At 33.0% G+C, this 17,697-nt stretch overlaps 1 protein-coding gene across 1 annotated transcript in view; it reads right to left on the minus strand.

Moving 5' to 3' along the window:
• Nucleotides 1-11,327: 11,327 nt before the first annotated feature.
• The window catches only part of LOC129947557 (galactokinase-like), a 79,469-nt gene continuing 73,099 nt past the window's right edge, over nucleotides 11,328-17,697 (minus strand). The window contains exon 8 of the mRNA XM_056058159.1: nucleotides 11,328-12,052. Coding sequence (XP_055914134.1) covers nucleotides 11,765-12,052 — 288 coding nt within the window. The 3' untranslated portion in view covers nucleotides 11,328-11,764. The remainder of the gene's footprint in view (nucleotides 12,053-17,697) is intronic.

Below are 17,697 nucleotides of genomic sequence, written 5' to 3' on the forward strand. Positions count from 1 at the left end.
TAAAAAGAGATAAATACCACGATTTAGTTGAGTTATTAACTTACCAACAAATATGGATTAATATCTACTCCACTCATTTGGCATCATATCTAATGACTGCTATTTATCTTAAGGACATGACCAGACAACATTTCCCGAAAAAAAAGAAACCAATTCCGCATGTGAGCTACTCGTATGTACATTGTAGGGATCGAGTGTAATGCCGGTTGGTCTATGGTCTACGCGAGTAAGCGTGGTATCTTGGATGCCTCCGTGTGGTTTGGTAAGGAACTACATACAGGGAAGATTAATGGCAGGCATGATGTTGTAAGGATATGTTTCTTTTCGGGCTTTGTTGTGGCTTGTGGGGCACTAATAATACAATGGTTTGCATTAAATGGCACTACATGAAGAAAGTTAGTTTAAGATGGGGCATTATTCTTTCGGCTAAAAGACAGGCAAGACATTTTTTAAACAAAAATATTTAATATGCAAAAAAACATCTTAGTATAGTTTTGTACTTGATGGTTATGATCTTCTATACTCTAAATACTTACAAAATGTATTTGTCACCATAATTAAGTATGTATGTATGTAAATACGAATGTATGAACCAATCAGGAAATAAATGATACATTAAAGAGGCTAGGATGCGATGCGACCCACACTGATAACTTCCCATCCCGTCCGTTAATTTGCTAAATACTTTAATAAAGTATTCATAACAATATTTTGTGTGAGCTAAATAATTTGAAGTCAGCATCTTTTTCTATTAATACTTGAGTCAGAAATCATTTCTTATCAATTTATTGTTGTTTTCATAGGTTTTCGTACTTTTTAAAAACGTTGTCAGTTGAGTTTTTCTAAAAGATAATTTCATTTTAATTTTTGTAAACAAGATTTGTAGTGCAAAACCAATTTTTATGAACTTAAGTAGCATTTCCTGAAAATTTTGTATTCCTTATGAAAACAAATACATATGTATGTACATATTAGATTTGTCTTAAAACAAATTGTACATAAACAACAAAATTTGGCAAAGAATAAAATCATTTTGAAGACAATACAATGTTACTAAATGTCGGAAATTGTGCCAACATTAAAAAAAAAATTAGTTGGGGAAATGAAGTTTAAAATTTTTTTTAAATATCAAAAATAAAAACAATGACGTTTTTGATTATCAAATATTAGATTATTATACAGTATAAGAGCTTATTGTGCAGAGATTGTAATCGCTTGATTAGTTCTTGAGATAACTTAAAAACAAAAACAGAAGCTCGGATGCGACCCACACTGATAACTTCCCATCTTGTCTGTCGATATATCTTGCTTAAAAGTTTGTAGGTTTTCGTGTTGGGTTAAAAAAGTTGTCAGTTGAATTTTTCTTAAAATTTTTACAATTACCAACAATATTTTTATTGTAAAGAAATAGTTCAGTTTGAAAATGCATTTTTGTTAAATAGATTTTTAGTCGAAAACAATTTTTAACAATTTTAGTAACAATTCTTAAATTTTCACAAATTGGATGAATGAAATTCATTTGAGAGATATCAAAAAGCGAACATCAATTTTTACCAAATATGCGTAGGGGAGAGTGGGGCTTAAAGTAACACTTTATACGAAAACCTCTGTAGATCCTAATATTTTGAAAATAAGTCTGCCAAATCTTTTTTAAATTTAAAATCAATGTTTCAGCTACAAGATCCAGACACGAATTTAAACAAAGTATGCTCGAAAGATGTCAAGATATTACATTGAAAAAAAATAACGTGTTGTTTCAACTTACCCCCACATGGGGCTAGTTGTAACATGAGTAGGGATAAGTTGTAACACGAATTATAAAAAACTAAGAAATATTTTTAATGAACATTATTATTTTATTAAAATCTGATAAAAGAAAACATAACTTTTAATTCAATTAAATAAAACTTATGCTAAGGAAAATATATTATGTATATGTATTAATATGTTTCGTAAAAAACAGCCCTAGTTTTAATTAAAAAAAAAATAAATTCAAAACAAAAAATAAAAAATCACAATTCATTCCTAAAAAAATATAGGACTAGGAAGAAGAATCTTTATCCGTGTCATAGTTGAGGCATACGTATACACGAAGAGATCTTTTTACACACTTGGTGGGGGCAATTTTCCCCTGGCAAGCTTTCAGAAAATGCCCCACAATAAACGAGATACAAACTTTGTTGGTCATCATCATCTCCTAATGAAGAGGCTAATACCTTTTTCTTCAACTGTTATTTTTGTTTTTTCCTAGGCCCCTTTTTAGCTGCGTTCTTGGTTCTTATTTTGGCCAGAACTTTGTTTCTTTCCTCCAAAATGGCTGCTTTCTCGGGTATATCCGTCAAAATTGCCGTTTTTCTAACCATACGAGTTATATTTTTTTTCGCTCCCCTGCCTTTGGAAAAGGCCTTATATGCTCGGGTGGAAAATTATTTATTTGTAGTTCGAATCCGGATGGTCCCGGTGAACATGTAGGTATCGGAACAGGGTCCAATGATAAAACAGGTTCAGTAACTGAAGACTGTGCCACTGCAGGTAATGTTTGGTCAGGTTGCTCCTCGTAAATGGCTCCTCCTGTTTCAGTTTGTTGTTCCACACAAGGAAGTGTGTTATCAGATTCTGTTGGATTTGGCCGATCAGTTACAAACGCCGACAAGAAATCATGATCCTGAAAAATGTGTTCGTTCAGGGGAACGATTCCAGTCTTCTTAAATCCATTTTGTGTGTTTGTCGGATTCAGGGCTAAGGGCAGAGCTTTGCTTACGATTGACGGAATATCATGCACTGTCATTGCTTTCCAGAGTTATTTCGCATCCAGGCATCTTGAGCGATCACAACGATCAGTAAAAGAAGAATCGAGGGGTAAGTTTTAACATGTTACTATTTCCCCGCAAAAACGTTACAACTTGCCTCACCATGAAATTTCGTACAAAGAAATTAATATACAAAAAACTGAATATCACACATATATAAGATATACATACAAAAACAACAAGAACTATGATGGATGTTTAAAAAAACAACCACCACACTATCTCTTCTGTGTGAACAGGAAGTCCAAAAATACAAACAAAAAAAAAAGTTAGAAACCTGCTGTTTTTTGGGACCACACACAGAACTACTCTCGTTCACGTCCAATTGACAACTGTAGTAGTGACGCTGATAGATATGGAAAGGATGCACATTTTTCTCCTTCACGCGATTCTTAATTTTAAGGGGAACCCTATTTTTTTTAGCTGTTACTTCTTACCCCTGTTACTTTAAGCCCCACTCTCCCCTACTATTTTTTGTAGATTTTATATTTTAATGAAAAAAAAGGACTGTTGGATTCAAAAAACAAAAACTACTGAATATCGAAAGCAATATTTTCTGTGAAACAAAAAATGTTTGCAGACAATATCTTAATTTTTGATAAACTATTTGAGTGGAAAGTAAATTTTTAATAAGTATTGTTAAGTTTTTATTTAAAAAAAAACTGTTAATTCGATTTTTCTCAAAATTTTACCGAATGTTGACGACAATATTTTTTAAAAGATAAAAGTATATTCAAGCCAACATCTCAAGGTTTTGAAAAGTTATTTGAGTCAAAAATCAACCTTTATTAATTTTTTTGTTTAGGTTTTATTTTTTCGTAAAAAAAACTGTCAATTCGATTTGTACCCAAATTTTACCGAATGTTAAAAACAATATTTCTTATAAGTTAAAATTTGTTGAACATTTTTCTTAAAATTTTATCCGATATCAAAAACGTTATTTTTCACTGCACAAAATTGTTTTGAACATAAAATCATTTTGTATTCGTAAAATTGTCGAGGTGACACATTTTTTTTTTATTTTTTTTTTATTTATAAAAAAAACGTTAATTGGATATTTTTTTCAAAAAAAAATATTTTTTTGGTATCACGTTACAATATATTATATAAAATTCATGAGATATTTAGGGTTAACCAATATGTTCACCATTTTTTTAAACTGGTATAGTAAAAAAAAACAGGGGCGCAATATTTTTGAGAGCCCTTTCTGCATCTTTCTGCCTTATTATCTGCATAACAAAATTTCTTTTAAGTCGATATCTCTTCTGGTTCTTGAGCTTTGGAGGACGAAAAACACGTCGCGAATGTACGGACATACGAACGTATGTACACACGCACGTACAGTTATCTTTAGATATTTATTTATAATTCGTTAAATACTAACGTTAACAATTCTTAATATATAGGTATTTAAAATATAAAAATTTAAACTAGACTGTTGAAAAATTTTAATTTGCAATTTATATTCTTTATATTATCATTAGGTGAATTAATACAAGAGTAAAATTTATTATAGATTTCAATGAATTGATTTAAGGGGCTATGTACACCATAGTTTGATCTGCTAAAATTAGTATTCAATGGTTTCTGGAGTCTTATACTTGAACGACTTAAACTAAAGTATAAACTGCCAAGAACTGATGGTGATGAAATTTGTCCGTTTATTATTCCAACAATAAAACAAAACTTCCTATGATTTGTCAAAGAAGGAAGATTTATGAGAGAAAGTCTTTGTGAATAAGACGGTAATGTTTGAATATCATGAAACCACGGAATGGATCGTAGACAAAAACGCAAAAATCTTTTCTGAATGGCTTCGAGTATTGTGACGCGTACGGCGTAGTAAGGTGACCATACTGTACAAGCAACAACAAGAAGTTATTATGTTCATTGAATGTTAGTAAAGGATCTAAGACAAACCCCAAGTCAGAAAATACATATACTCTACTTAAAAGACAAGAATCAGACATGTAACTAAAAACGATTGGAACTTTTTTTGCATTTGTGAACATTTAAAACAAGACAATTATTATTGCACCATTCCCTGAATAATATTAAGTCTTCTTGCAAGAGAAGACAGTCAGTTAATTTTTTTTTAATTTTAATGTCATTAGCATATATAAGAACAGACGAATTTTATATGATCCAAACCAATTCATTTATAAATAAAATAAATAGAATAGGACCAAGGTGACTACCCTGGGGGCACCAGAATTCACAACAAATGAAGTTGAACACTCATTACTAAATTTAACACTATAACGTCTATCTTGCAAATATGAGGAGATCCAGTTTAAGAAACTGTCGCTAAAACCTTGGTGTGATAGTTTTAAAAGTAATGTTTTATGACACAATTTATCAAAGGCCTTGCTGAAATCAGTAAAGATACAATCTACTTGTTCACATTTTTCAAAAACATCTAAACAAAAGGACGTAAAGTTAAGCAGATTAGTAACAATCGAACGGTTTTTACCAAAACCATGCTGGTTATCACAGATTATTGAACTACAGTGAAAAGAAAGGACGCTACATACGATTGACTTAAATAGTTTAGGTATCACCGATAGTTTAGCAAAAGGTCGATAGTTCATTATTTCGTTCTTAGGGCCTTTTTTGTGTACTGGTATTATGAAGGAGCTCTTCCAGATAAAAGGAAACAGCGAGTTACTTAAGGACGTGTTGAAAAGAACACATAACGGATGTGCTAATTACGCAGCACATTTCTTTAAAATGGATGAAGGTACACCGTCGGGACCAGAACTAAAACATTCGTCAAGTTATAGGATACTATTAAGGACAGTATCTTCACTAATAACGAAATTGATAGAATTTAAGTGGGAAAAATGTATAACAGTGGTAGATGTGTTAGGAAAACCAATAGTATTATAATCTACAAAAGCATCTTTGAAGTAGTTTGCAAACATGTTCGCAATTATTCTCGGCTCATTACAATTTGATGTCAAATCAGTCATTAAGTTAGGGTACCCACATGATTTCTTCTTACGATTAACGCATTTCCAAAAACTATCACGATTAGTTTTAAGGTTTAATTCAATTTTCAATGTAGTCATCATATAGGATGTTAGAGTAGTCAGTGAAAAGTTGTTTTATTATAATGAACGTCCTATAATCATCATCAGTTCTTGTTTGATTGTACTTTATCCAAGCTTTGTTCCTTTTGTTGCTTAATTTTTCAAGGTGAGAATCAAACCATGGTGGAACACTCAAGTTATTTCAAGCGTTTTAAATGGAATCGTTTTGTAGAAACAGTCAAATAGAGTTAAATAAAAATGTTAGACATATCGTCAATATTTAAGTTACAAAATAAGTGATCCCAATTGATCGTACATAATAAGTTAAAAATATTTTTAAAATTACACCTACCAAAGTTGAATTCTAATGGTTTCGGAGAAAAATACCAGATCGAGTGTTTTTCCAAAACGGTTCTTCACACCGTTTAGTTGACTTAAGCTACATGAAGACATACCATATGTTATAAAAACTCGTTTGAAGATGACGCGTTTATTGGAACGCAGAAGTTATCGTCGTCAATTTGAATCCTATTGAGATTGGGTAAATTAAAATCACCAACAGTTATTTAGTTTTTCATAAACCTCGTTCTTGGAGCTTGGAGGTATATGATACAGACATCAAGTCTGTTGATCGAAAGTCGTCAATCTGGTAACTAGTGAGAGCATTGTTGATAGCGACGAGAATTCCGTCACCAACAGCGTTTGAATCGCCTGAGTTATGACGATCACGTCTAAAGACTTGATAAGAGGAGTCAAAAAGCTCCGAGTCCGAGATAGGGTTGTTGAGCTTTGTTTCCGTCAATATTATGATATCGTGAGGAAAATTGTTAATGTTTTTGTAAACAATGTTGGTCTTTGTCCGAAGTCCATTTACGTTTTGGTAGTAGAATAAAACCTTTTTAAGCTGCTTTGACGGTGGTTTAGCGTTGTCCGATACTGACGAAAAGGGTTGTTCGACTTATTCATAAATTCATGAACTTTTATTCCTTCAGGCCAAAACGATGGAGAATTTAAAACATGGAAAATTAAGTCAAGTGCACGTATTTTAAAGGACGAATACTTAGTAAGGTTACGATGTTAAATTTGCTCAACATTTAACGTAAATGGGGAACCCAGCTTTTCGGACAAGTGATTTTTTATATCAAGTGCATTTGTAGACGGTGCAAGTTTAGAAAAAAATACTATTTCTTTCCCTTCAACAGCCTTTAGTCCGGATACAATTGGAGATGTTAGTGAGGTAGTTTCGTTGGTGAATTTTGACAAAAATATGTTTTTCTACAGAGTAGAAGTCGAAGAATCCACATTCAGTTCGGTTGTTGAATTAGATGGTGAGGGATTCACAATATTAGGTGCTGATATCATTTGTAATGTTAAACTTGAAATAGATAACGAAGCAGGTATGTACATTGTTGCTAGAGTTAAAATTGTCTACTGGGAGGGATATTGCAAAGTTTTTAAATACGGAGGTTGCAACTTTCTTTGATAAATGGCATATATCAGAATTGTCTTCGTCAATCCCATCGTTTTACGTTTGGTTAAGGATTTTGCTTTCTAAAAATCTTTTATTTCGAATCTAGGGACCTTGTTGGAAGCTGAAGTTTGATTTTTATTTCCCTTGAAGACTTGAAAGTATATTTTTTTGAGGCGCAAATGACCTTTTAGTCTTTTCTTGGGATTGTTTTACTTCGTTTTCCCATCTGTTCTTTTGGCTCTCAGTGGGCAAATTGCCTTTGTGACCAACTTGCAAGATTTGATCATTAGTCTGTGAATTTTTCTCAAAGATTTTCCTTCACATCGTATAGAACTAATATGACTGCTTTCTCTTCTAGGGAATAATACTTGTCGCGACCCATGTTTATCTTAGAATTAATTTTAATATTATTAATTAATATTATTTTAATATTATTAAAATTTAAAATAATTTAAATTTACTTTAATATTTAGAACTAATGTTTATGATACTATTTATATATTAAGGTGTACCAATGTGTTTTTATATTAATGTCCACCAAAAGCAATATTCATCTCCAAACAATCAACAAGCTAAAATAAATTAAACCCAGGTTCTTTTGCACAAGAGAGTCTAACTTTTTTTTTTTGATAAAGGTTAAAATTATTTTCAATGCATGTAAAGTGGCGAATTTATTAAATTCGGAAGGGATTCCATCGACACCAGGTGACTTGTTATTTTTCATTTTATCCAAAACTGTATGCAGTTCGTTCAGTGAAATTGGGCAGTCTAGTTCGTACACACAGGTGTGTGGTTGCGCATAGCTAATCTCTAATGGTGGTATCTTTAATTGCTAACAGCTTTTTAAAATGAATTGCAAGACTGTCTTCTCCTATAGAGTTATTGTTTGCAGTTTTTTGAGAGCGTCCTCCTAGTTTTAGGCTTAGCAACTCTCTATTATGCACTAAGAAATGAAACAACCTTATTACTTGCTATTAACTGACTCTTGATTGAGATTGTTTGTACCAAACAACTCTCATACAAGTTTTGTATACAAACTGTGTTCGTTTTATTATTGTTTAGGTTATCATTCATAAAGACCATTCTCAGTAATACGATCCTTGGTATTGGCGACCCGTGTATGTTGTGAAACCACAGGAGATGCGGATGTTTACATACACTATCCGATATGGTTTTAAATATCTGTTTCAGCAGAAGTAGATGATTTATTGTTGAATAAATATCAATTTACACAAAGTGGTAAGTGGACACCTTTTCTGAATACAGATACCACGATCTTGGGTCAACCAAACATTGAATAAATTGGAAATGACACAATCAATGACATCATCATCTCTGTGTCTATTTTGATGTTCACATCTGTACATAATGTAGTTCCTTTATGTTGCAAGTAAAAATGTATAATTATTTTGTAAAGCTAATTATTATTGAGAGAAAAATAAAAACCTAAAACCAAAAAAAATATTAAAAAGTACTAAAAATTAAATTTTGAGTTAAATATCATGATTTTTAAAGAAGGTACTAGTAGAAGTTTTTCATGCCATAGAAATATTCTTTTTAATGTTTTTTTTTTATTATTTTTTTTGACATTATTTTAGATGAAGAGTTAAAGCTAACAATATTAACAGTTTTTAGGCAATAATTAAATAAGCAAAAATTAAATAAACAATAGCATTATACTTCAAATAAAATAGTTAGGAACATCCTGTTGCCAGAGGCAAGAGGCGGATGTACCCTTAAGTTACAAAACATATGTTAAAAACAATTGATGGGGATCATTTATAATAAAAGAAAATTAATAAAATTTTAAAAAAATTAGTGAAAAATTCAAGCAAGCAACTCAAAAAAATGAAAAAATTCAAGATAGGAAACTAAAGTATACACATTTTTTTTCTCAAATAATTACATGCAATAATGTATCTATTTCACTGTAGTTCAAAGAAAATAGAAAAAGCTTAATATTTCTTAAGAACGTTGGTTCGACTCTCTCGCATCTAATATTATCAGGCAGCTTATTAAATAAACGAGGTGCAGTAACTAAATAAAAGTGACAAAAGTGTGCTTTTTTAATGTAAGGTTCAGTTACCAAATTCATTCCGTTGACACGCAAACTATGAGATCCATAGAATCTAGCAGCCGTATATCCAGAATTTTCGAAAAATATTTTTAATACTTTATAACAATATAATTGCTTTAGTGGTAGAATATTAAGATTCTTAAATAAATCAAAACTTGGGGTTCTACGATTTACCCTAGCAATAATTCTGATAGAATATTTTTGCCTAATAAGTAAAGGCTCAATTTTGTTAAAATGCGTCCCGCCTAACAAGAAAGTCTATATTTAAGTTTAGATTTAAATAAACCATTGTAGACCAATTTTAGAATAGTTAGACTACAATATAGACTAAGATGTTAGATTTGCCTAACAACTTTGTTTAGATACATTTTTAAGTTAGAAGTGTGGTTTTTCCAACTCCTCTGTAAATCTATCAGAATACCTAGGTATTTGAAACTTTCAACTCTCTCAATTATATAACAACCGTCCGAGCATAGCAGATTTTCATTATAGGAAGTAGTGGAATCATGCAGGCAATCATTATTTAGCCGATATCGAAGACAGAAAGATGAATTATAACTTATTGAAATATCTTCACAAATATTACCCCTTATGTTAAAAATCATAAATTTTGTTTTGTCACATATAATAAGTCGATGAATATAAAACCATTTACGCAGAATCTCGAGGTCAAAATTTACATCAATAAATAATTGAAAATAATTTTTTGGAGAATATGACAAAGCAGTATCATCAGCAAAAGCTGTGATACTGCCTTTAAAAGGTTGAACAAAAAGCGAATTCACAAAGATTAAAAAAAGGATAATGCCCAGGACAGATCCTTGAGGAACACCCATATTAATAAACTTCTCTGAGCTAAGAATATTCCGAATTTTTACCCTATGTTTTCTATTCATTAAATACGATTCTAACCAATCATACATGGTACCTCTAAACCCGGCTCTATACAATTTATCAAGTAACAAAACAAGATCCACCGTATGAAAAGCCTTAGTTATATCTATGAACAGAGATGAAGGTATCTCAGAATTGTTCAAGCTGCTATAAATTTCACCACATAATGTTTTGGAAAATTTAAATACAGTGTTTTAATACTAAACAAATATTGCTTTAACTCTTAGAATACATCTTCACATAAAACAGCTTTGTAGAGCATATCTATAAATACTTTCAATAATTTCTATCAATAATAAAATGGATTTTTTTTTTATAAAAATAACATTTTAATATTTGTGGTGGATACCGTCCTCTTTCTTGGTATAGTAAGAAAAAACACCTACTTATTTTTATTTGAAGTCCTTTATGTATTTTTTTGTGCTTTTATCTGTAAATCAAAATGTATTTGCAGTCAATATCGAAAAATGTTATCCCGACCATACATACACACGCGTAAACAGACAACTGTCTGACTTAAAATTAAGAAACCTTGAAACGTCGAGAAAATTTTAACCCAACAATTCGTACAGATTACAATAACTTCCTATGGGAAGTTAATAATTTGAGAGTTGCTTGTTTCAAAATTTAAAAGAAAAGTACTTCTACTGAATAATTTTAGTTAAATTAATCTTAAATGCACCCGGAAAAGAAGGAATTGAAGTTTTACACAAACTAGGATAAATTTTAGATTGAAATATTGAATGCATACCACATTAAAGATCGTGTTTAATCACATCCGTATAATCTAGATTTTCCAAGGACATTTCCTTAAATCCTAAAAGTCTTTCCGTTCATAACCTTATTTGTATTTATTTCGTTTTTACATACATATGTACATTTTAGCTGAAATTAATAAAAGTATAATAAAAGTATGGCATTGGAGAAAATCAATTAGTTCTATTATTTCATGATACAAAGATCATTGCCAGTTGAATGAAAATCTGTGTTTTACTATAAAAGCTGTACAAAGTTTTTGTAAACTTAATTCAAAATAACAAAGATACCTGATATTATAAAGTTATTTATTGATTTATAGAAACAAATAGAATCAGAATAGAAAACGTTGGTGTACACTTACGAAAAATAAAAGTTCGCATTTCATATTAAACACAATTCGACAATCATATCAACAACACAAAACAAAAAATCAAAAAACAAAAACCACAACACTAGAGTCATGGACTTTTCAAAATAAATTATCCCTTCATCACGTCGTCGTTGGTCCTCGTCGGCGTCGATATGGTGAGGAAAGTTTTGTATCACAATCCCTGCTGCAGAAAAGTCCAATCCACATATACAGAGAGTACGATGAACGATGCGATGCTGTTGGCAATGTGATGCGATGTTGATGCCGATGGTGATGCTGTTGGGGTTGTTGGGGCTAGGGGTTGTTGGTGCTAGGGGTTGTTGGTGCGCACTTCATGGATTCAATTCAAAATTAAATTCTCCTAGTTCCATCGCTGGGAGTACAGATGTAAAATTCCAGATTCTGTCCGGCATTATTGAATTTTTCGTTGAAATTTTCTCGCATCCTTGCGATCACATTCTGAACTGAACTTTGACCAACTAGTGTCACTGTACAGCCACCAAATCCACCACCAGTCATACGTGATCCCAGAACGCCGACACAATTAATGGCTGAATCCACAAGGACATCAAGTTCTTTGCACGACACTTCAAAGTCGTCACGTAGTGACACATGAGACTGAGTCATTAGTTTACCCATCTGAGAAAGAGGATAAATAAGAAAATGAATTACATTCATGTTTGTGTATTCTTAAAGGTACATACATATCTATCTATGTGTGTATAAGCAAAATGCAAGGAATCAAAATATTAAGGGACAAGACTGATTTAACGTATGGTGACATCAAATGGCAAAGTTTAGAAAGTTGTACCTCCCAAAAACATTGTCTTTTTTGACCTTAATACAAAGAACCTTAAGTTAATTGTTACATTTTGTTCGACATGTCGTTAAATCTTTTTTTTTCGATTTAAAGTTTTTTTGTAATTTAGGAATTGGAATGTCCTAGGTCATCGTATATACGAATTTTTTAAAATGGTATAATGAAATAATTCCCAAGAGATTATCAGCTTTACATTCAAACATTCCATTCCGGTTCACAGTATTTAAAAGTGTGTACTTTATATATTTATTAAATACGTTAATTGCTAACGTTCAGTTTTCAATATTTACTTTAATCTTAACTTAAAAATAATGTAATTTAAACAACTTAGAAAAAAAATAAATGTTTAAGTTTGCAATTTTTAAATTTTTGAGAGTTTCATTGGTCGGTGATTATAAAGAATTTTGTACATTTATTGATGCGCTACAATATAATTCCAAGGGGTAAGTATTGTCTTAAGCTAACCTGACTCAGATTGAAATTCAATCGAAAAAGAATTCAATACACCAGCTAAAGCAGAACTGTCAAATACTCTCTGTGACTAGAAAGAGATGTGAAATTTATCAAGGGAAGCCCTTAAGTGTATGGTATGATTAATATGGACCGAAACCGATTGCCAAACATTATGTTGAGAAGTGTCATGCGTCGAAAAACTCAATTCTACAGTAATTGGATTGATCTTGCTGTTAATTGTGGTAATATTCTAGAACTGAATGGTTGTACTGGTCTCCAGATGAAAAAAACACTGTACGAGGTTATCCAATCGATTGATACAAATGAAAAGAACACATTCATAGATAAGGCGAGAACATTTTCGGAAAGGGACATTTATTCGAAACTTAACTATAATCTAAATGAACAAAATTACTTAAGGCTCGATTTTTCAAGAAAAACTATTTTTAACGTAAGAGGTGAACTTTTTTACCTAAATTGTATGCCACACAGAAACGATTCGGTTATTATTTGCTCCTTATGCAGTATTGGAGTGAACGAAAACACTATCCACTTCATCGGTGTATGTCCAATATTAAAGGAGACTCTTATTTCGAAAAAGCTATCTAAGCGTCAATGAAATAGTAAGTTACCTAAATAGAGAAGATTGGTTGCTGATCCAAAAATATACCACCGATGCTTTGATTTGTAGAAGAAGAATCAAACATGAACATTTTTAAACTACCCTTTTTTGTATTTTTGTGTCTACTAAAAGTCATGTTTTCTTTGGTTTTTGCAAATAAATTTAAAGTAAGGAATTTTCATTTTCCAGTAGAAATAATTAAAGTAATTTTGTCACAACTCTCTCCTTTTTATTGTTTGTTTGAATTAAAAGTAAATTTTGCTACAAGCCAATTTTTATGATTTTAAATTTATTTTAAATTGAATATAAAATTAGATAACATTGGCACTCGGGCAAACGACATTTTTGTCATGCCTTATTATTTATTCCCTGAACCAAAAAATGTATGTAACAAAAACCTTAAAATTATTGAATAAAAATATGTATCTATCTTTAAGTGTATGGAGGTAGTAAAAGTCTATCAGGCCAGGAGAAAAAACTAGGAAAAAATCTTAAAAATGTACATCGAATACCTTCCATTATATCAATACGAACGGATTAGGGTGGCGCCAGTATAACGGAAGCTAATTCAAGAATTGGCCTGACGAAAGAATTTTACCGAATTTTAATAACATATCGATCACGAAATTACATTTCGAATCGTTCAATACAAGTGGTATTGGATGGTTTCAAGTCTGAAAACCATAAAATAAATGCTGGTGTGCCCCAGGGCTCTGTTCTATCTCCAACACTCTTTCTCATTTTTATTAATGATCTCTTGTCTGCAACATCTAATCCATTACATTATATCGCTGATGATAGTACTCTTAGCTTTTCATATTCGTTTTCAGATTCACACCCCTCTTCTTCGGACGTGGAACTGCAACAAAAAATATGATAAGCTTATTAAATTCCGACCTAAACAGCATTGTACAATGGGGAATAAGAAACCGCGTGGAATTGAATGCTTTGAAAACGCAATGCTGTCTTGTATCGTTAAAGCGAAATATACCCCCCTTGCCATTATCCGTAAATGGCACTTGCATCGAGGAAACTGAACATCTCGATATTCTCGGTATGTGTATCACCAACCACCTTTTGTGGAACGATTACATACTCTTTGTCGCCAAAAATGCCGCAAGATGTTTGGGTTTTCTAAGGCGATGCAAGAAGTGTTTCTCCCCCTCTGATCTGGCTGTTATTTACAAAACTTATATACGTCCAAAGCTTGAGTATAACTTCCATATCCTGCAACTTACTTAAGCCTCTTGGATAGTATTGAACGTAGATCATTTAGATTGATTGGTGATAATACCTTCATAGGATCATTTACGTCACTTGAACAGCGTCGAAATGTTTCTTGTCTAACCCTCTTTTACCGTTATTTTAATGGTTTATGCTCTTGCCAGCTGCATTCCTACCCTTAAACAGTTCAACCGCAATACTCGCACTTCTAGGAATGCTCATCAATATACCCTCGAGCCCAACTTCGGTCGTACTGTCAAGTACAGAGATTCGTTCTTTAGCCGTACCATGCGAATGTGGAATGCCTTGCTACACTCTATATTTCCCAGCTATTGCAATATTCAGGAATTCAAAACCACCGACATCTCCTTTCAACTCTTCTCTCCCTTTCCTAATGCTCACACTGTGTCTACATAATAAGGGTAGTATATCCCTTTGAGTGAGCGCTTACTATAAAAAAAAATCGGGAAAATCTTTTGACGAAACCAATTATTTTGTTAGCTTCTTCATAACATAATTAAATTGATGAGTAAACGTTAAAAAGACCAGAAAAAATAGATTTTCTATTCTAACGTGACAAATTTAACATTATGCAGGGTTTTCAACTGGGACGCCCTTTTGACATTTCTCTGCAGAAAGGTTTGCCATTTCATAATGGAAAGATATACGAGCTAAAAACGGGTCGAAATTATTAAAATTTACTAATGAAATTCGGAGTCAGTGGCCTCAACGGTCAGAGCGCTAGGTCCAATTTATAGTCATCATAATCGTCCTAGTAGATCAACAATTGAACGTCTAGTAGACAAATTTTAATCCACAGTACAAAATTTTCATATGCCAGTGAGACATAGAAGTGCCCGTAGTGTCGAAAGCCCACATGTGTCTCTCTGTGACGTCGTTGTGGCAAATTTTGCAAAAAGATCTTGGCGTACATCCTATAAGATTAAAATGACTACAGAACTGAAGCCGCTTGACAATTTGAAAATGTTTCGGATTATCATCACAAAATCATCTTCAGCGATGAGGCTCATTTCTGCTGAATGGCTTCGTCAATACACAAAATATGCGGTTTTAATCAAGCATCAATCCAAACGTACTCCATGAGTAATCATTGTATCCCGAAAAAATACGATTTGATGTGGTTTATGGGCCGGCGGTGATATTGGCCGTACTCTTTCCGTGATGATCTATAGGCTGTCACGTTCCTATGAGATTGCTACTGTTCAACGGTAACCGAATATTTTTAGCCCCAACAGGACGGCTTGGTGCTACAAGCCACTCAGCGAATATGACAATCAATTTATTTGAAACCAAGTCTGCAGAACGTGTTATCTCACGAAACGGTCCAGTCGCTTGGCCGCCTTGGTCGTGCGATTTGAACTTAGACTATTTCCTGTATGCCTTCGTACGTATATCAAACGTGAAATTATTGAGTTCAGCGTCTGGAATTCTGCAAGTCCGTAAGTGGTGGCATCGGACGTACTTTCACAGAATTAAATATTTCTGTTTATGTTTTATTAAAAAAAAACTTTTGTAGCGCTCTTATTGAAAAACCCGATTTGCGTGTATGTAACGATTTTTATTGACCATTCATACCAAAAACGAAAAAAAGACAACGGCCACGCAAAGCAAAGTAACATGACCAATGTCCCAAAAACGAAGTTAAAATATCCCTGGGAGAATTTTACGCCAAAATTGGTAAAAAAAAGTCATATTTGGAAGGTCAATTGGAAGACATAGCCTGCACAACATCACATCTGGAAACGGACAAAGGCTTATCGACTTCCTAGTCGAGAAAAACATGGTGTTGATTATCTATTCATTCCCACACCCAGATATCCGCAAAGGTATTTGGCGGTCCACCGATGATCGAACATGCAACCAAATCGTTCGGCGTTCGTACGTACAGATCAGCCAACATAGATTCTGACCACTACCTAGTTGGTGCTAAACAGCGCGTACGAATATCCATAAAAGCTCTTAGGCGAACAACAACCACAAAGAGAAGATTCAACGTCGAAAGACTGCGTGGCTTCAGGCTTGGAAAATCTTCCATCGACCAAATTTTCACTCTACGCCAAATCCTAGAGAAGACTCAAGAACATAACATCGAAATACACAATCTTTTCATAGATTGCAAAGCAGCTTATGACAGTGTAGACGGAAACGAACTATACCGTGCCATCTTGAGTTTTAGTATCCCTATAAAACTGATACGACTTATCAGAATGACGTTGGAAAATGCTCGTTGCTGAGTCAATTTTGGAAGAGACTCAACCCAAACCTTCGAAACCACCAGAGGACTTCGACAAGGCGATGCGCTCTGTCATGTAGCGTCTTCAATATTGTTCTTAAAAGAGTGGTGCGCAACTCCAACGCCAATACAAGTGGAACCATCTTTCAAAAATCCACGCAATATCTTGGATATGCAAATGATATCGACATTATGGGAATAACCAAACGAGCAGTTACGGGTGCCTTCTCTTATATCGAGTCTGAGGCGAAGAAAATGGGTATTGACATTAACGAGGACAAACGAAGTATTTACTGTCGTCAAATAGAGTCCATTCGCATTGTAGACTTGGTCAAAACGTGACAATTGATAAGTATAACTTCGAGGTGGTAAACGAATTTGTTTATCTGGGCACTGCTGTTAATTCGATGGAAGGTTCTGCCGACGATCTAAGGTCCAGTTTGTGTCGACAGGCAAAGTTACGTCTGAACGGAGAAGATATAATAATGAGTTATACGAGCTGTAGTGTACAGTGATTTGCCACTGGTCAACAAACTAAGTGTTCAACGGTTAAGATGAGACATGTCGAGCGAATGAACATCGAAGCTCCAGCCCGTAAGGTATTCAACGCCCAACCTCAGTGAACAAGAAGCAGAGGCAGGCCTCATCTCCGGTGGAGTGATTAAGTTGAGGCCGACGCGCGTCAACTTGGTATTCGAAACTGAAGACCAGCAATCTAGAGATCGAGTAAGCTGAAGGAGCACAATGCTCTTTAGCGCTTACTAAAGTGAAGTAAAGTAAGTATCTCTATTTGTAGATACACCAATTTTAACTTCTTAAAAATAAATACAATAAATTTTAACTCAATTTTTCTTCAGAAATGCACGTACATACTTTCAAATTAAAATAAAATGAAGATAAAGTGTATTCAA

This window comes from Eupeodes corollae, chromosome 2, assembly GCF_945859685.1.
Source record: "Eupeodes corollae chromosome 2, idEupCoro1.1, whole genome shotgun sequence".
NCBI classification, from domain to species: Eukaryota; Metazoa; Arthropoda; class Insecta; order Diptera; family Syrphidae; genus Eupeodes; species Eupeodes corollae.